Below are 21,575 nucleotides of genomic sequence, written 5' to 3'. Positions count from 1 at the left end.
TATTGATTAATGAAGGGGAAATTTTGTATATTTGTTTAACAATTAAATTTTTTTTATTAAATTTTGCCATAATTTTCTACAGCAACATTTTTTCAATTGATTGACTATAAAAGTTTGTAATTTTATAGGAAAACGTGAGGTTTATAAATCTTCCCAGAGAAAAAAAAATTGATTTACGTACATTTAAATTTTGATTTTTGAGTCCACGGAAATAATCTAAAGAGATGTAACTTATAATGCAAATGTATAGTTTTAGATGTAATTAGATCTACGGAGATTAAAAACAGGGCCCGTTAGATGAACGTAGATGTAAAAAAATTTTTCCCAGGTTTTTACTGTAGCCAAAAGAATACATAGGAAATTTATTTTTCTCTATTAACTCTGGAATTTTTGAAATGTAGAAACCCATTAAACAAATTTTCTTTTCATTTTTTAACTTTCTGCTTCAGAACTTGAACGTTTTCGACTTTTGGATACGTAAATCGATAATTCGAAAAAAAATTATAAAATTGAGCGTATTTTAGAAAATTGTGAAATTTGACTACCAAAACGTCCAAACGTTCAATTTCGAATGAAAAAAATTATTGAAAGGAAATTTAATTGATCAGTGAATTACTGCATTTCAAACATTACTAAGTTGATTAAACAAAAAACTTTTATTATATGTCTTTTTGACATTAAGAACGCATCATAATATTAACGTATAGATCACAACGATTAATTATTAAAATAATAGCAAACTGTCCAGTTATAAAATATTACATATGAATAGATAAATTATTTGTAAATAATTGTTGAAAAATTAAACAAAAAAATTAAAAAATCCCTTTCTTGAATAAATTAAAACATAAAGAATAAAAATTGACTGAAAATAATCGTTGTTTTCAGTAATATGGTACTGAAATAATTGACGAAATCTTTTTTTTTTTGTACTTAAGTCGTTATTTCAAAAAGCTAAATTAAAAAATCTAAATCTGATTATAAAACACAATTCATTTTAGAATCTATTTTCAGAAATCTGCAAGTTACTTCAAAGAGGTCGTACTTTTGATATGAATAATCCAGACAATAACTTGATAAACATAAGAGGATGGATATCTGACTTATTAAAAACGACCGCCGCCCAACACTGACCGAAGAACAGAAAAATAAGGAATGAAAAGCTAAAATGCGACGAGAGCAGAAAAAAAATGAACGAAAAATGGTGACAACGTCAATAATAATAATAATAATAATAATAATAATAATAATAATAATAATAATAATAATAATAATAATAATAATAATAATAAAAAGTCGCCAAAAAGAAGAGGCAAAGAAAATATCCCTCAGACAATTAACGGAAGTGAAGTTTAAAAAAATTTATCTTTAAACAATTATTTAATAGTTTATTAAATAATATTAATATTATTTATTTAATAGCTTATTTGTGCTCAATTATATTTATTACATTGTTTTTTTTTTTTCATGTTAAATATGAATTAAATTTTTAATAAAAGTTATAGACACCACATCTAAGGAATTTTGCATATTTTTTTCATAACTCTATATTTCAGATAAAAAACGGACTTAATTTACGCCGAAATTTCATCAAAAGAGAATCTGTTAATTTACACAAAATTACAATTAGGATTAATTATTAATAACTGATTGTATAATAATTTTTTAATGATATACATATTCCTTAATTTCAATAAAAGCTGAAACACTAGTGATTAAAATAGAATATTATGCACAGAAAAAAAAATTAACTTGAATCAATAAAATAATTTTGAAAAACTTGATCGTCTTGATTAAGGAAGTAAAATTCTTAAACTAAAAAATTTATTTGAGTAAATTTTGATTGATTCAAAAATTTTTCTCTCAATTCAAGTTAATTTTGTTCTCAGTGTAGATTTCTTAAAATAAATTAAGGTATGATTATAGGGTGAAAATGTATTTAAAACAAAAACGCTGAAATGCGGACATTAGATAGGATTTTATGTTTAAATTTCCACTTAACATAGAAATTAGGTTTTTGAGAATCTTCGGTTATGCACAAAAAAATATAGACAGCTCCATCAGAAATTTCTAATTTTTTAATTTAAGAAACTTTACTCGTTTGTATTTTTAAAAAAATTGCTTCTAGTTACGATAATTACTGAAAAAATCAAGAACGAAAATCGTCAAAATTAAAAAATTTCTTATCCCAAGATGAATAATGACGAAGGTATCAAATTTTTTGTATATTCCTAAACGCGCTTTATGTAGTTTTAGCACATTAAAATTCAATGAGTTACAACTGTTAATAGCGCATTTAGGGATGTACATTATTATTTAATACAGAAAGCACTCCAAAAATTTTTTAAATTATGAAAATTGAAAGTTTTATAAAGATTATTATTTTCTTCTTCTATTTCCTCGCGGCTATGAATTTTTTGTAAAAATGGAACAATTATATCGTGAATTATTTCCATTTGTACACGGCAATTATGTGGTGCATGATAATGCATTGTTTATTCCAAAATTTTTCTAAAATAGGCAAAAATAACGTTTCATATAAAATTTTTAACTTCACCAAATGAGAGTACTTTATCCTGGTTAAAAATATGAATTGAAAAGAATTGAGTCCACGTAAATGTATATCTAAATGTACATTTTGTAAATATACAGTTTTCATTAAGAGTACACTTTTTCCATTTCTTTTTAATCAATTTTTTGACCAGGGTGGATACACTGTCAACTCATTTTGAATACTCCGTGGAGACACTAAGTGTCTACAGTAGGGTGACGCAAAAAAACCGACTATTTTTTTTTTAGTCTCGAGTAAAAAAATGTTAGTTTTTGATGTCTTAAGAGCCCTCTCAAAAGAATAGCTTAAAAAAAATTTTTAATAGGTTGCTCCACATTTTTTTAAATTTCAAAAATCGAAATTTTTTTTTTTTTAATTTTTTTTTTTCGTTACTTCATAATTTTAGACCAAAAAAAAAAATATGTTCCTGAAAGTTTCAATTCAACATTTAAATTTTGAAAGGTCGCTCATAATTTTTTTTTAAATTTCAGAGACAAAAAATCCTAATCCAATTAAATAATCACTAATAAATTAAAAAAATATAATGAGCGACCTTTTAAAATTCACATTTAGAACTGAAACTTTCAGAAAAACCTTTTTTTTGGTTTATAAAATTATGACGTAACGAGAAAAAAAATTAAAAAAAAAAAAATTCGATTTTTGACGGTTTTTGAAATTTAAAAAAATTTCGAGTGACCTCTTAAAAATTTTTTTTAAGTTGCCCTTTAGAGAGAGCTCTTAAAACATCAAAAACTAACATTTTTTCACCCAAGACTAAAAAAAAAAAAAAAAATAGTCGGGTTTTTTGTGCCACCTTAGTCCACAGTGTATAAAACTTTTATGAATGAAACGAATGACCAATGCAAACGTGATGTATATACGAAAAAAATTATGACTTTAATGAGAAAATTACGTTATAAGGCAAATGAAGGCTCCGACGATCTCGAAAATAAGCTTGGATGAATTTTTATCAATTCAAAAAATTTATTAAGTTTGATAATATGATGCTAATTTTTTGTGAATATTCAAAATGTACACCATGTAATGTAATTTCAATAGATAGTATAAATGTTATATCTTATGAATTCCAAATTCGACCAAATGAGTTTATCACATTATTTTAGCGCATATGAAATTAGACAAGATTATCATAAGTAAATTCGCAATAAAAGCCTAAAATTTGTGAAACATCAATATTGAAACACATTCAGTGGAAATTAGGTGTTTGGAGATTTATGAAAAATCAAGCTGAGATTTACACCTGTATTACACCGATGTGTCTACACTCGGTTGACTCCGTAAAAACAGAAAATTTAAAACACCAAAATATTCAGTGAAAATTTGGTGTTTGTACGGAGTTAACATAGTGTTGACACATCGGTGTAGTACAGGTGTAAACTTCAGCTAAATTTTTCACAAATCTACCGTGTCAATATGGCGTTTTTTCGGTAGAAACTGGGTGTAATCTATATTACACTAAGTTTACACCGGTACACACCGTGTAAACGGATCCGCTAGGGAATGTTTTTTTTAAATTTTAATTTTTTGTAAAAAATGTTTATAAAAAAACAAAAAAATAAACACTAGATAACTGTATGCTGAATCACTTTTATTCTTACAGATAAATTAACTAGAAAATCATTGAAAATCAGACAATGCAATGACAAGTAATTGTAGACAACAAGTGGCTAGTATAAGCGCCAAAAACACAATACCGAGGTTAATTTTTAGGCGCTAAGTCGTGAGTGGGGGTTGAAACTTTAAAGCGTATCTGTTGTGTATTTGTCATAACAGCGTCTTTTAACTTACCATTGATAGCAATTTGTTTCTCTCTCTGTCGTACTTCTTTGTGCTCGTCTGTTAAATGTCTAGCGCACATCTTCCGGGCTTAGAGTACTGTCACTGAATGATATTCATACTTACCTTTTATTTTCATTTTCTTTTGTCGCTTCTTGGTTTACTTTTGTATCTTATTACGATTATTGAATTAAAGAATTTTTTTTTTTTACGAAATTGCACTTCTTATTAATATAAATTCATGGTTTTCATATAATTTAATGTAAAGCTTACTGATAACACAAATATTATTTTCATAATAAAAACATTCAGTGTCTGAAGTTGTTGATATTGATTCACGTAATTTTCAAACAATGAAAGCTAAACGGTTTTCAAAATTATTAATAAATAGTGGAGTTATACGCCTATAATAAAAAAATTGAACCATATTCACTATTATTTTTAAGTTTACAAGATTCACTGATAGAAGGATTTATTTGTACCAAAAAATATTTGTTAATAGTTAACAAATTATTTATTAGAGACCACTTTTTAGAATTAAACAAATATTTCTTAGTATTTAAAATGATTTGTTTGTATTTAATAAGTCTGATATTCATTCATTAAATATTAATCAATCTTTTTAAATACTAAGAAATATTTATTAAGGACTAAAAAGTGGTCTCTAATAAATGATTTGTTAAATATTAACAAATATTTTTACCAATAAACAAATCCATCTATCAGTGTTTATGCATAATCAAAAATAATTGATTATTTTTTTTACAACAAATACAGATTTGATATAAGGCCCAGATAAAATAAAAACAGAGTTATAAAAGATCACTTATTTCTTAGTTATTATTGATATTTGGGACAATTGGTCCGACAGTATGCGGGATGAGAGTCTTCGCATACACTATGACTTTGCAGATATTTCATCGCACGGGCACGGGTATAGTATGTATTTAGACCCGTGCCGCGTGCCATCGGTAAAAATTATTTTATTTCGAAAAAGAAAAGCCGAGCCAGGAAAAGAGAGAGAGAAGAAGACCGCTATTGCCTAGGTCTTTTTTTTTCTCCTTAATAAATTTTATTGATATTAATCCAAGCTAAAAAATTTTCATTTATCAATAGTCTAAAATTGTTCAAGCCCCAGTACATGGAAGTAACGGGAAAACAAATTTTTTTCGACTAAAATTCGTCTCTATCACTTGATTTAATATTTATTATTGTACAAGTAAAATTTACACTGTTCCAAACATCACATAAAAAACTGTTGACTTTTTGGTAAATTTTATTTATCAAGAAGTCAAAAATTAGTAATTGTCAAATTAAATTAAATTAAATATAACCAAAAGAAATTTTTGCTGCTTGGGATATAAAAGAAAAATTTTATTTTTCAACTTGTCGAGTAAATTACTCGTCTAATCGGCCTAGAAAATAAAGTAGTTTGCTGGCAACTTTTCGATAAAATGTGCATGTGAGAAATGTTGCTTTTTTTTTGTTTAAAAAATAGCGTTTCAGAGTTGAGCTTTAAATTAAAATATCTCAAAAACTACGCAAAAGTATAGTCGAAACATTCTGCGTTTGAAATTAAAAAAATCAAATAACGACTTAAATGAGCTGAACTCGATGTCTCTACAACCAGTAGTTTACGAGATATTAATTTTTTGATAAAAAAAAAATGCGGTTCCGCTCAAGTGCTTATCAACAAATAGCTGTAACTCCTTGAAAAATGATTCGATTAATTTTTTTTTTTTTTAGTTATAGTTATTATTGTCTTTTATAAGTAAAAAGTCAGCTAAGCTCACACAACATTTCTTGAATATTTGAATGATTTTTAAATTTTCGAATTTTTGCATTAAAAAATAGTTAAAATTAGAAAAAATTCATTTTGTTCACACATAGAAAATTTAACCGGAAACAAAGAAGAAATGTGCGAAAAAAAAATTTTTTTGTGCAAAAATTTTTTTTGAAACATCAAAAAAATATGAGCTCAACGGGGACATGAATTGAACTTCGAGACAGTGTGCATGCGTCATTCCTCTCAAACCGTTGTTGGAGAACAATGGGGGAAATAATAATAATGTAAGGCAAATAATAATAATAGTACGCGGCCGCTTAGATACTCGTAGTAATTTGTTTTGTCATCTTTTTTGTAATTATTTTTTTTTAGACTTAATTAACTTTTGAAAAATCAATTCGACAATGTAAGTTCAATCGATTCCAAGTTTCATCAATCATTCAGAAAACCTAACGATAAAAGATCGATTTTTTTAAAGTTAACTAATTTTTTTTATGAAAAAAAAAGTTAATACATTTTCAAAAAATCGATTCCACAGTATTTGTATCAATCGATTCCAAATCTTATGCATTGACCAAGTAACGCATCGTCAAATAAAGGCCGAATTATGAAACGATCATTAATTTATTTGTTTATAAAAAAATGAATTTAGTTTAATGTTTGAAAAATTGATTTTTTATTGTTAGGTTTTCTGGACAATTCATAAAATCTGGAATTGATTGATACTTACATTGTCGAATCGACAAAAAAGATGAAAAAACAATAAATAACTGCTAGCATCTGAGTGGTCGTGTACTATTGTTATTATTTGACTTCCATTGTTATTATTTCCCCCATTTTTCTCATACAACGGTTTGAGAGTCCCCGTAGAGCTTATATTTTTTTAAACTTTTAAACTAAATTTTTGCAGAAAAAAAATTTTTTTTTCACATCGATTCTTTGTTGTCGGAAAAACTTTTTTATGCGAATAAAATAATTTTTTTCTAATTTCAACTATTCTCAACTTCCCGCTAAGAAAATCGTAGATTGTTAGTTAACAATTGAATAACTTTTTGAAAAATGATGATTAAATTTTTTTTTCTTCAGGGCTCGAGTCTTTCAAGTGTTAAGAAGATACTAGAATTTTTTCAAATTTTTAAAATCACATTTTATGTTATAAAAAAATTATTTTTATTGCTGAACTCTCTTTAGCGACGGCGCGCGCATGCCGTAACAGCCGCGCGGAGCCCTATTTTCAACGTCTAATTAAAATTATAAATAATGGAGATAGAGTTCCGGGAGTTAGGATTTTTTTATTAGAAATTTCCTCCTCTTTAACGAGCTTTTTTCAAAATTGCTAAAATGTTAATATTTTTTAAGTTATTAACAAAAAACGAAATATCATTTTTTTTTTCATCTTATTTTGTTAATAACAATTGCAATTTTTAACTTGCACAAAAATCCTTCAAAAACATTTTTCTAGAGGTGATTCCGAATTGAATGAGCCATCGCTCATATTTTTAGGACCTTTATCTCTATTTTTCACGTTTTTGAACTTGTTGACTAGACTAAATAGTAATAAAATTTTATTAATATTAAATAAAACTGTCTCTCAGTGTATGAGAAGTTTACATGCATACACACATACACACATACATATACAGCCGCACGGACACCATCGCAGGAAGAGTCAGGGAAGCTTCCTGTGAACTTAAAACGTCAAGATCTGATGAAAACTCGATTTTCGCAAAAAGGGGTAAAAACAATAATTTCCCGATTTTTTAAAATTCTCTTTTGAAAATTCTTAATTTTCTTAGAGGGAAGTTAAAAATTTTTTCATTGCTTAATAACGCTTTATAATTTTTTCTCTTAGTAATTTGTTAATAACAGAACGAAAATTAACAATTTTTTAATTTTTCCAACGGGATTTTATTCTAAGAACTTTGAATAATAGCTCCACGAAAGGAAAAAATTTTCAGATTAATAGTTTAACAATTATCGCACTTGCAGTGTCAATGATCGTGTTACAAAAAATTGTTAATTAATTAATGGATAACTTTTGAAAAATCTTGATAAAAATTTTTTTGAAATTTAATAAGTTGAAATACTATTTATTCATTAAATTAAAGGTCCGAAGAGGGCGTAGCTTGCGCAAGCCATACTCTATTTTCGTGTGTATTTTCAACCCTCTGGTAAAATTATAAAAACTGGTCCTACAGTTCCGGGAGTTGGGACATTTTTTTTGGAAATTTCCTCTTGTTATTGAGTCTTTTTTCAAATTTGAATTATCTTAAAAAGTTTTTAAGATATTGACGAAAAATCAATCCTCTTCTCCTTCTCCCTAGAAGGCGAAAAAATTCTGAACTAAAAAGCAGTTGTTGACGAGACTATATTTTCAGACATACTCCAACGCCGCTCATCGGTGATTTTTATAAAAACTTTTCTAGCAATACTGGGTCTACTGCTGTAGGCTGTAGACTGCTGTAGACCTCCACAAGTTACTGTTCTACGATTTTATGCCATAGTAATCACGTGGTGAAATAAATATTGAGAGTTTTATTTTAGTTCCATTTTTTATAACAGTTAAAATTATTTTGCACAGCATTATTACAATTGTACAAGTTAGTGCAACCAGTTTGGAAGTAATTTTCGTCTAATCAAAATTAGTTTTCTCAATCAAATATTCTTTATTGTGCGGAAATGGCTGAAGCACATAGTCAATATGAAAGTTCAACGTCTGCAAAACGACGACGTCAAGCACGAATTTATGAAGACCATCTGACTTTGTATCCTCATGATATAACATTCAGTCTATTAGGTGATAAATTTAAGGTATTATTAATATTGATAATAATAATAGTAATAATAATAATAATACACAATAAAAAATTTTTCGTCAAATTTGACTCAAAAATTTGTTTTGATGACTTTTTTTACACAATTTGTGTTGAATTAACATACTAAAATGTTAAATTCTACACAAACATTTTTACACTTTACACAATAACGAAAAATTTTTTACTGTGTAATGATAATAATAAAAAAAAAATTATAATTATAATTATAATAATTTTCAGAATATAAGTTCATCTTCATCTGCTGAATCGAATTTGGATAACATCGGTGAAACGATTCAGATCAATCAAACAGAGAGAGAAGTAGAGGAAGAAGAACAGCAAGAACAAGAAGAAGGAGGAGAGCAAGAAGAGGGAGAAGACGAAGGAGAAGAAGAAGAAAAAGAAGAAGAAGAAGAAGAAGAAGAAGAAGAAGGAGAAGGCGAAGAACTACAACAGCCAGTATCAGAACCTTTCTTTTGTACGGACCAGATCAATAAATTCTGTTTTCAAGGAATAATTAAAGAAAATATCACTAAAACTGATCATTTGGTGAGTACATTAGGAACGTTAGTAAGATTTAATCTTTCGTACGTTTGGATGATGTCTACATTCAAATGGATAAACTCTATAACGTTTAATGTAGAACTACTAACATCCAAAGACCAATTGTGGAATACACTTTCGCGAAAGGATTCAAATTTTATTCGCCACTATTATTGTTCCGGGTGCATGGATTATTTAGGTAATAATAATAATGATAATAATAAGAATAATAACAATAAAAATAATAAGCAGAAAAGTAATAAAAAAAAATCCCTACGTACGCAAAATTTAAGTTATAAACCATGTTCATCTGCTGTTTGCATTTCACAAAAATCAAAAGTTTCGTATTTCGTTCAAGTAAAACTTTTACCGCAATTAGCAGAATTATTTTCGATTCCGGAAATTACCAAATTGATTTCGTATCGATCAAATCGAAAAAAAATTAATGCAAATGGATTAGAAGATCTTTATGATGGAGTTGAGTACAGAAAGTTAACTCAACCAGGAAAGTTCTTGAGCGATCCTAATAATTTTTCCTTTACGCTAAACACCGATGGCTGTCAGGTTTCAAAATCGTCGAAGGCTAGTGCGTATCCAATCTACTTACAAATCAATGAGTTACCACCACATGCCCGTAAAAGGCACATGTTACTTGCAGGAATTTTTTGTGATACTGAAAAACCTATTATGAATACAATTCTTAGTAAATCTTTATCTGAGTTGGATGAACTATATAAAAAAGGGTTCCAATGGAAAAATTCAGAGAACAAAACTATTGTCAGTAAGTTTACATTGTTAATTTGTAGTGTCGATTCGATTGCTAGATACCCCATTCTACGGATGACTCAATTCAATGGAAAGTTTGGTTGTACATTTTGCTATGCAGAAGGAACAACAAATGATAATAATGTTTTATTACGTTATTATTCATCATTTGAAGCAGCAAGTATCAGAACTGATGAAGAAATGCATTTGGATATGGTGGAAGCTTTTCAAACAAAAACCAAAGTTCGTGGGATCACTGGGGTATCGTGCTTAGTGGCTTATCCTGATTTTAATTTAGCAAAGGGTCCTGTGGTCGAGAGTATGCATAATGTGTTTCTTGGAGTTACCAAACAACATATGACCTTATTAATAAATTTAATAGAACCTAAATATCACCAGCTAATCACTGAACGAGTAAAAAAAATTCAACCACCTTCTCGTATTTCTCGAGCACCTCGATCTATTAACCCGTCAGCACTCACGTGAACTTTTCGGTAATATTTACTCTCGTGATGAGAGATTTGCTCACGTTTAATCTGCATGCGGCCGGGCAGCTATACAGTTACGAAGATACACGAACTAGCCCGAACGTTACCGAAAGTAAATTTTTTTTTGTTACACCTATAATCTCGTGATGAGAAGAATGCTCACAATTTCCGACGCGCATGGGAAAAATATTTTTTTTATAAAATATATATAATATTAAAGCATTTCAAAAGTTCATAATTTGAAAATAGGTAAAATTCCTCGAAGGTAGAAAAAATTTCATCTACCCTTTCCATTTGAAAAGAAAAAGTTTTCATTGTTTTAAATCGAGCGTGAGCAAAATGCTCATAACGTGAGTGCTGACGGGTTAAAGATATTGCAAATTTTAAAGCTTCAGAGTTCCGTAATTGGTTAATTTATTACTCTTTGACTTGTTTTAATGGCCTAATAGATAAAAAATATTTGAAACATTTAGCATTACTCTCACAAGCCATTTATTATTTAAATCAGGAATCTATAACATCTGATGAAATTGATAAAGCTGAATTGTTATTGACTCAGTACGTCAGAGAATACGAAGAATTATTCGGAATAGAAAGAATGACCTATATTATACATTTACTTAGTCATTTAGTAGATACTGTAAGAAATTGGGGGCCTCTATGGGTTCACACAGCGTTTCCTTATGAATCGTGGAATCGGCGAATAATAGAAAGTATACAGAGTTCAAAAGATAGGGCACTCCAAGCATCAACACGATTTACCATAATGAAATTTATTTCAAATACATTATATGATGATTCTATTAGTGAAGAAACGAAACAATATCTCCATTCGTTATTTCCATCGTATAATTTTGATCGCAATAGTAGCATAAGAAATTTCATAAGTAAAGGATCACCATCAATTTGTCCCGAAACGCACATACCATCGCAATTTAAAGGATTAGAAGTCGTATCATTTGATGAAGCTAAAATAAATAATATTTTATACCAGACATCTGATAAAAATAAAAATACACAATTTTGCAATAGTTTTGTGTATTGTGATAAGATAAACTTTGGAGAAATCGAGAAAATTATAGAATTGGAAATGAATAATCAAAGAGTAAATGGGATCATCGTAAGGAAATGGAAAATAGTTAAGAAAGTCCTATATACTGATTATATAAATCGAGTAGAATCGACATCTGACTTAATATTCGTACCGAGTCATGATATTCTAGGACCAGCGATCGTAGTAAATGATACTGAATGTTACAAAGATATTATAAAATTACCCAATGTTTGGGAAAGTGATTAGATGTAGAGAAACTTTTATAATTTGGTATGAGAAAATGTTTTTTTTTTTCACAGTAAAAATTATTGCTGTTTTGAATATAATCAATATTTTATGATTAAATCGACTCAAACTTATGATAATAATATTATTTAGGGGTAGCAAGAATAATGAATGATAATCAACGATCAAAATGTAATCATAAGACAGAAGATTAGTCTCGAGTGTATATAATTATATTTTAATTTGTAATTTAATAAAATCAGGAAAAAGTAAAAAACTTCATAATAATATTTTTTTACTATAGTAATGCAATATATTGTTATATATTTTTAATCTTATATTAAAACAAGAGTCCTATTTAACAGTTTTATGACACGATTGTCAATTTTTTAAAGATCTAAACTTTTTAAATTTTGATTTTATTAGTCCGACGTGAATACTTTGTTCAAAAAGTAGACAATAATAACGATCTTGTTAAAAAGAAATTAAATCAGTTTAGATAATTGTGAATAAAATTAAAATAAGCTCGAAACATATGTTACATAATTATATTCATTAGCAAATTGTATTGGCAAGAAATAAAAAATAAATAATCATTTATAATATATCACTGTATTATATGACAAACCGGATTAATATTCTTTCGTATCGCATATTCATCACATTCTTATCTTTTGTCACTTGAGTTAAGTCAGTCTGAGACGACAAAGAGACTTAGACAATAACAGAGTCATTCCCTCTTTAAATAACTCTTATCGATGTTAGCCAATGCAATAAAATTTCAAAGTCGCAGTGGACAAAATTAAGTTCAAAAAGTCCCAGAGCTCACGAATTAATGATGAATAGAAAGTTTTTTTCTCAATTTTTTAGCAACTTGGCAAAAAATTAAATCTTTCCATGATGTAAATTATTATAAAAAATAATTCTTTTTAAGACTGTTAGAGAGAAACAAAACATGATCTCCAATTGTTTACAAATTATAAGTGAATAAAAAAATTATAATTAAACAATTTTTGACGTGATAACGTCTTATAAATTAATGAATACTGACAGCGCTTACGAAAAAATGTAACGTTCCGCCTGAGCCTGTGCGTGCAAGCGAGAGCGCGCGACAAACGATAGAGAAACCCAAGCGTTGGCTTGTGTCACATATATCTCTCTTTTCGCGAGACGTCAGAGCTAGCAGTTAGAACACCGGTCTATAACTAATTGTTCGTGATTATATTTAAACAAATAACTTAAATTTAATTTTCAAAAACCATTAATAAGATTTGAAAATTAAAAATTAATGTTTTTAACTAGTTTCAAAAAAATTTATGTCAAATTATATCAATTATATCAGATTATTATTGTTGATAATATTAATGATTGTTAATAAATAATATTAATTATAAATAAATAATAAAATAATAAATAATTAATATAAATTATAAATAATAATAATTATATCAATTATCAGTTTTTAATATAAAATGTATCAACAAGTCCATTTTTTTGTTAGCATAATTTTTAAATACAAAATAATGATAATTCAGAGATTATAATACAATTCAATTCATAAAACCGTGCAATTTTTCATCAATGTTTTTTTATGACGTTATCACATAAAACTATCGTCCGTAAACCGACTTTACAGGCAAACAATTTTTTTTTTTTCTTAGAAACTATGAAGCCAACATCTTCAGTTTCTCCAGGTAAAACGTAGAGCTTGAAAAAAATTTTTTTATTCATTTCCATCCAACCAATAGTCCGCAAGTTAGTAACAATACTCTGTTGCTATATTACGCTCAATATTGTAATGTAATGGTATAGTTAGCTAAAATTTGACCAGGTCACTTTGATATTCAAACTGTTTTATATTTAAGCGAAAAATGTGTGGCAGTAGTCGTGCTTGACACCTTAATTACTCGAATACCTCAACCTGCGACTTACTAGGATGCTTACTAGAGCCCAGTATTTAAAAAAACTGGTAGTCTGTAAAGTCAGTTTACGGACGATAGTTTTGTGTGATAACGTCATCAAAAAACATTGATGACAAATTGCATACTTTTAACAATTATTTATAATTAATATTCATTGTATTAATATATTGTCTACTAGCTGTTACTCGCCCGCTCCGCTGGGCGCTTTATAGAATTCCATTTTTAGATCTAGACTTGAAATTTAATTCGAGTATTGTTTTGACTTGCACAGATTCCACATTCTATTGAATTAGCATGCACCTTTTATCCATGTAATTATTCTAGCTAATCTTCATTGTAACTTTCAATGTGCAATCATTATAACATTCTCGTGTCTTTCTTACAAAAAATTAATAATAATTGATATGAAAAAAAAATTTGTAAAGCATATTGAAAATTTCAGTTAAAGAAATTGCAGGTCTGATAAGTGAAGAAATCTGCCTAGTATATAAACATAAACAATAGAATAAAAAATTTATTTTAAACAAATGACAATCGAATAGAATAAATTAAGTTACAATAAAAATTCAGTATTTCAAAGTCAAAAAAATATCGGGTCCGGTTAAGTAATCACCGACATATCATATACTAAAACCTTCTCCGAAAGACTCTGCATCTTATAGTATAAGCATTATTCCGATCGGTTCAGTAGTTTTCATAGTATAACTGGACAAAAAAACTGGCTCTCAATTTATTAGTATAGATTATTTCATTGATTTATCGTTTATAATTAATATTATTTATCCATAACGGTTAATATTGTCAATAATAATAATAATTTGATATTAATATTTTTAAAACAAGTTAAGAACATCAATTTACAATTTTCAAATATTATTTACAATTTCGCAAATTCAATTTAAATGATCGTGCCTTTCTATGACTTGTTCTGCGCTCTCGCTTGCACGCTCAGGCTCAGGTAGAACGTAACACTTTTTCAAGCGTGCAGTCGGTGTTAATCGATTTATAAGACAATATCACGTTAAAAAAACTAATTTTCCCAGTACTTAATGGATTTCACGACATAATTTCCATTTTTCCAGCAGAAAAAGAATTTCCAAAAATGAATTTCAATAAATTATAATTTAAAAATAATAAGAAATATTTATAAAATATGTTGCTTAGTAAGATAAATATTAAAATTTTTTCTACAAGATTTTTCCAAATACCTACCAAGTTGCTGACCTGAAGTCGGTTCCTTAAATTTTTTATTAATAGACCAATATGCAGAGCGTAAGCTCTAAGTTTCGAATCTTCCACATACTTATTTCATTTTTTTTCTATTTTAATATAAATTATCACATATAATTATATAGAGCTACTTTGTCCGGATTATGATCGATAATATCATGTATAAATATAATTTGTTATTTCTAATCCTGACTTTTCACTTTTTCGACAAAAATAAAAAATTTATGAATAATTGTAACTTTTTCGAAAAGTTGGAAATTAATTTTCGTTTATACAGTGTAAATTTTTTTTCGAATAATTATAAAAATTTAATCAAATGATACAGACGAACTTGAGTCAAAAAAAATTTTTTTCCCGTTACTTTCAAGTACTGGAGCTTTGAAAATTTGTGACTATTGCTGATTGAAAATTTTATAGCTTGGATTAATATCGATAAAAGTTATTAAGGAGAAAGAAAAAACCTTAGACAACAACGGTATTCATCTCTCTCTTTTTCTGATTCGGCTTTTCTTTACTCGTAATAATTTTAACCGATGGCACGCGGCACGGGTTCTAAATACATACTATACCCGTGCCCGTGCGATGAAATATCTGCAAAGTCATAGTGTATGCAAAGACCCTCATCCCGCACACTGTTGTACCAATTGTCACAACTATAAATAATAACTAAAATATAAATGATCTTTAATAATTCTGTCTTTTTTTTATCTGGGCCTTTCATCAAGTCTACATTAGTCAACATGTATTTGTTGTGAAAAAGAATGATCAATTATTTTTTACAATGCACATCGTAAACATGCTTAAATCTTGTAAACTTAAAAATAATAGCGAATCTGATTCAAGTTTTTTTTTTTTTTGTAAGGGATATATCTTTACTATTTATTAACAATTTCGGCAACTGTTTAGATTTAATTTTTCGTAAATTATTTGAATTTATTTCAACAACTTCAGATACTGAACATTTTTATTATGAAAATAATATTTTTGTTATCAGTAAGCTTTACATTAAATTATATGAAAACCATGACTTTATATTAATAAGAAGTGCAATTTCGTAAAAAAAAAAAATTCTTTAATTCAATAATCGTAATAAGATATAAAAGTAAACCTAGAAGCGACAAAAGAAAATGAAAATAAAAGGTAAGTATGAATATCATTCAGTGACAGTACTCTAAGCCCGGAAGATGTGCGCTAGACATTTAACAGACGAGCACATAGAAGTGCGACAGAGAGAGAAATAAATTACTATCAATGGTGAGTTAAAAGACGCTGTTGTGACAAATGCACAACAGATACGCTTTAAAGTTTCAACCCCCACTCACGATTTAGCGCCTAAAAATAAACCTCGGTATTGTGTTTTTGGCGCTTATACTAGCCACTTGTTGTCTACAATTACTTGTCATTGCATTGTCTGATTTTCAATGATTTTCTAGTTAATTTATCTGTAAGAATAAAAGTGATTCAGCATACAGTTATCTAGTGTTTATTTTTTTTTTTTTTATAAGGTAAAAGTCCCTATTATGAGACACTTTTCAAGGTAGGTTGAACATTCCTGCGAATAATTAATCCATTAAAGAAAAAAATACAATTTTAATCGCATTATACGATAATTTGATGATCATTAAATCAATATTTCTATTGTTTTTATAATTTTTTTGGTTAAAAATTAATTAAATTATGGTTTTTTAGAGGAACCTATATGACCCTATTTATGAGACACTTTAAAGTCACATGTCCCCAGTGTCTCAAACCACAGGACTATTTTTTGAGACAGTTAAAAATCAGCAAAGTTGACCAAATTTTATATATTTATTAATTTTAGACAATCGTATTTACAAAAGAAGGAATTATTTCAATTTTTAATAAACTTATAAAAAATTTTTTATGAGTTAAACAATTAATCAACGCAAATTATTGAATTAAATCTACTTTTCTTTCTTGATTTTTTTTTGTCATTCCTTGACTTGAGCCATTAATTTTGTTTTCTTCTTTTAATATTTTTTTATTGTTAAATTTTTCCTCTTTCATGTTTTTTAACTTTTCTTTTTTTAACTTTTGTTTGTACCATTCATCAGAGGTGTCCACAAATGATAACTTTGACTTGCCTGTTTTTTCAATTTTTATTGTTTTTTTCTTCGGTAAATAATTCAATGGCAAAGTGAATATTTCTTTCGGAGGTTTTTCGGAACATTTATCTAAAAATATGAATTTTTCGTAATTTTATTCATAATTTTTAAAACTAGTTCATAAACAATTATTTTACATTACCTTTATCAACAGTTATTGATAAAATCTTGTGAATAGAACGATATTTGTCAATCATTGCAAGCATAGGATCTGAATTTTCTATCATAAGTTCTGAAAAACAGTCACATTAAGTTAAATTTATTGAACATGAATGTGAGGTTGACATTTACATACCTAATTGATGAACTTTGTTGTTTATAGGATTTGTAGAATGAATATTTGTGAGCTCTGTTATAATCTCTCTGGGCTGTGCAGATATATCTAAATTTGTATCATCAGTAGAGATAGTTAGATCAATTAGGCTGTGTTCACTGAAGTCTTTAGAAGTGCTCCGTATTACGTTATTGCTATCAATTGATGATTCTTGAAGACTAACTTGACTAGATTCATGTATAACCGTAAAAAGTTGTCCATCATTCATTAAATTATTTTGTTCACAGTTTATCCCATTAAAATGATACTGTCTAAGACAGTAACGGATTGTTATACATCTTCAATAATTCAGTTTTTGTCACAGGTGACCCTATTACTGCTCTGTACAAAACCCACTGAACAATAACATCCTCTTCTTTTAAAGATAACACTGTCACCGGGCCAGTTCTAATTTTTGCCTTCTCAGGACTAATACTTTTTCATTTAGCAAGGGTAGCAATCGGTACTCCATAAACAGCAGCTGCTTTTCTCAAGGACAACTCTGTGTCTTCCATTGCTTTTAGAGTTTTTTCTATATTTGACGAATTATAAATACTTAATCCTTTTAACTTTTTTTTCTCTATTTTATTATTCATTTTGGAACACAACACTTTTTTTCTTTGGTTGAATTTGATGATTGAGTTTTTATCACTTTGGAATTTTGTTTATGCTTCATTATCTCAGCTTTTTATTATAATTTACTTTTTACTTAGTCTGAAATAATACGAAATAAATAATATATTTTCAGAATCAATATACAAAAAAATATTATAAATTTATCCAAAAGTTTTAATTAAAAACAGAAAAACTTGTTGACAAAGTTATTCAATGTTATATATGATTTGAGGTTAGATTCATGATCTAAAGCTATTTGAGTTAAAATACTTACTTTTAGAAAAATATTTGAGGTTTTAATAATAGCCAATATTTTAGAACATATAATTGCACTATTTTTATAACTAATATCACATATTAGCAATATAAAATCTTATAAATGTACACTGTCTCACTTAATCGGGACAAGTCGAAAACTTATATAGTCCGTATTACACAGTTAATAACCGAAGAGAAAAGTCTCATAAACCGGGGCATTAACGTAAAATGAAAAAGTGTAGGCATTGTTGAGACACTCAGATTTAAAAACTTATTATAATAAAAAAAAATGCATAAATGTGTATAGAGAAATAAAATCTATTAATCATCATGCTTTCAATTTAGAATATACAATTTAATATAAAGAGTAGAAGACACAATAAAATTACACTAACACTTGCAAAACTAACGGTTTGCCGTTGTCGTTTTACTATTCTTGGTCTAAGTGGCTTTGAGTTAACAAATAACAAACCTTCGCACTTTAATAAATATTTTTTTAAAAGCAAGTATGGAATTAATTAACAGCCAAAGTCGAAAATTGCTTTTGAAATAGATGAGAAATAATATATTTATTATACTTTTTAGTATGCTAGGGGTGTATTTTTTATAAAATAGTATTTTTATGAAGTGTATCATAAATGGGGACATCTCGTCTCATAATAGGGATCTCTTTTACCCTTTATATGAAATGTATTGGGGATCGGGATGAAACATGACAGACCAGTGAAGCTAGATCGAGCAGAAATGTCCCTCCCCTGCCGCGAAATAACACGGTGCGTACGTTACAGGTGGGGTGATTTTTCTGCTCACGATCTGCCGCTCATTGCTTCAGACTGATGCCAGCCCCGGCTTCTGCTCGGGCAGGCAACTGCAATCTCCTGGCCTGGAAATCGTTGCCGAGCCATCCCTAGTCACACAATATACTATTTCACCTGGACGACACAGTTTTTTCTTTTAAAATTCAGCTAAAAATGCAGCAATGCAAAACAATGAAACGTATCCCCTTTATGGAGCGAAGAAAACAAAACCAGAAACCTACTGATTTTTCGTCACTATTGCCTTGGATTATAAGTACACTGTAAATCAGAATAACTTTTTTTTTTATTTAAAATTTTTTTCATTCTTTTTAATTTTTGTTTTAAAAAAACCAGGTGACTACGAAATGAAAAAAATTTTACATACAATAAAAAAAAATTTCCTGAGTACTTTAAACCATAATGAAGAAATAATACTTCAAAACCATTTTTCTACAAGCAATGGATAAATAAGCTCAATCAATAACTAATGGGATTGCAAAGCAAATACTGAATAAAAAAAATGATAGGTTTTGACACGCCTTGTTGACTCTACCGTTTAATTCATTTTAGGCTTAAAAAACAAGCATTTCAGTGAATTGCATAGAGAAAAAAAAATTGGTGAGACCCTCTAGCATTAGATCATAAGTGCCTAACTTCCCTAAAGCTGCGCGGCGCATAACGGACATGCGCCTCCAGCTTTAGGAAACGTAATGCAGCTTCATTTTTTAGGCGAAGAATATGTCTATCAGTTTCACGGTCAGATAAAAAAATATGCGCCCTTACCTTTTGGTACACGATAACTACCTGGAGCCTTTTGGTCGTTAGAAACAAACTTAAAAGTTGTCGTAGTCACCGAGTTTTACTGATCCATAGATTTCATATTTGGCAACGACGCAATCCTTGACCTTGAAGGTTTAGAATCGATCGCCTTGAGGGCGGTAAGCAGTTGTGCACCCAGATCCAACGAATCCCCTGGCGTCACAATTTGATTTCAGCAATAAGTGAAGAATATAGACGAGATATGAAACGAAAGTTCTGTAGTAATTTCTCATAGTGATTTATCCCAAAATAACTAGGAAGTGATAGATTTTGTCAATCAGGCTCCAATCGTTAACCGAATCGCGAGCAGAAAAATTTTGAAGAATTAAAGTCTTGAACTCAAACGAAAAGAATCAAACCCAGTTGGCTTTACCTGACCCCCGGTTTTTCCACTTGAAGTTCATGTATCTTTTTTAAGCACATACCAGTGAGCAAAAATATCCCCTGAAACATTTTTGGGCTTTAAAAATCAACCGTTAAAGCAAATTAATACAGTACGAGCTTTTAAAAATGTTTATATTTTAATAAACATAATAACTAAAAATTATTTGTTTGTTATGAAGCGCTCAACTTTTAAATGAAAGTGCCTCATCTCCCAGAAAACAGTTTTTTATTTTGTTACATTATTACATTTCAGGTGCACGCCTTTGCGACGCCTAAACAATGCTTATTCGCCAGGCGCTGTCGCGTCGTCGAACGTCAGACTTCAAAGCGAGATTTCAGACTATAATTAATTAAAAATATATCATCAAACAAATTTTATTATTATTATGATCGAATATGATCTTCCTCAATAAAATAATTAAATTCTCTATTATTAGTAGAATAAATTTTGTAGAGACATTTGTTAGTCCTTTTATTTTATATCCTGAAAAACTTGGCCTCCTGACATTATTGTGTTATTAATCTTTGTATTTTAGTAGGTGTTATATTTTCTCTCTGTAAGTGTGTGTCACCGAACTTTTCTAAACGGCCAACCACAAACTTTTTGTGCAAGTGTCTTTGGTGATTCGAATGGTTTAGACCGCACAATTGTAGTCGTGTTTATTCAATTAAATTTTGCTTCTATAAATTGTTTCCTTTATCTCTTGAATGCTTACATTGATCTGACAGACAGTATCGTGAATAATTCATTTGAGAAAAAAAACAGTAAATCGAAATTCAAAAAAAAAAAATTTTTGTGTACCAGGCTGGAAAATCAATCAGCATTGAAAAGAAAATTATAACACTGCTTTTAATACTTTCATCAAAACTTGGTCCAAACCAACAGCTCATTTCAAATAAACTTGAATTTTATTTAAGACGTGTACAAGAAAACGTCTGTCTGGTCCCCGTGGGTAATAGTTACTATATTATGTTACAATAATATAATACGCAGCTGAAAGAAGATAAAAGTTTTATTAACCAAATTTTGTAAAAAAAATAAAATAAAGTTAACAAATGCTCATGCATTCTTAATATTTAATACTA

The 21,575-nt window shown here is 28.4% G+C and overlaps 1 protein-coding gene across 1 annotated transcript; it reads right to left on the bottom strand.

Annotated features, from left to right (window-relative positions):
- Positions 1 to 16,709: 16,709 nt before the first annotated feature.
- Positions 16,710 to 18,641, bottom strand: LOC123267866. Its single transcript, XM_044732752.1, has 5 exons — positions 18,506 to 18,641; positions 17,599 to 18,330; positions 17,446 to 17,535; positions 17,142 to 17,372; positions 16,710 to 16,729 (listed from the first exon to the last, which is right to left on the bottom strand). The coding sequence occupies exons 2-5, from the start codon at positions 17,843 to 17,845 to the stop codon at positions 16,710 to 16,712; spliced, it is 588 nt and encodes a 195-aa protein (XP_044588687.1). The 5' UTR covers positions 17,846 to 18,330; positions 18,506 to 18,641.
- Positions 18,642 to 21,575: the final 2,934 nt, after the last annotated feature.

This window comes from Cotesia glomerata, linkage group LG6 (assembly GCF_020080835.1).
Source record: "Cotesia glomerata isolate CgM1 linkage group LG6, MPM_Cglom_v2.3, whole genome shotgun sequence".
NCBI classification, from domain to species: Eukaryota; Metazoa; Arthropoda; class Insecta; order Hymenoptera; family Braconidae; genus Cotesia; species Cotesia glomerata.
This window is presented reverse-complemented; position numbering and strand designations above follow the sequence as displayed.

Excerpts from the sequence above, each read along its gene's own strand:
- LOC123267866 (XM_044732752.1), bottom strand. The coding sequence starts at position 17,845 with ATGAATGATGGACAACTTTTTACGGTTATACATGAATCTAGTCAAGTT. Across the intron at positions 17,373-17,445 it reads ATCAATAACTGTTGATAAAG|ATAAATGTTCCGAAAAACCT; the intron begins GTAATGTAAAAT and ends TCATATTTTTAG. Across the intron at positions 16,730-17,141 it reads AAACAAAATTAATGGCTCAA|GAATGTTCAACCTACCTTGA; the intron begins GTCAAGGAATGA and ends AATTATTCGCAG.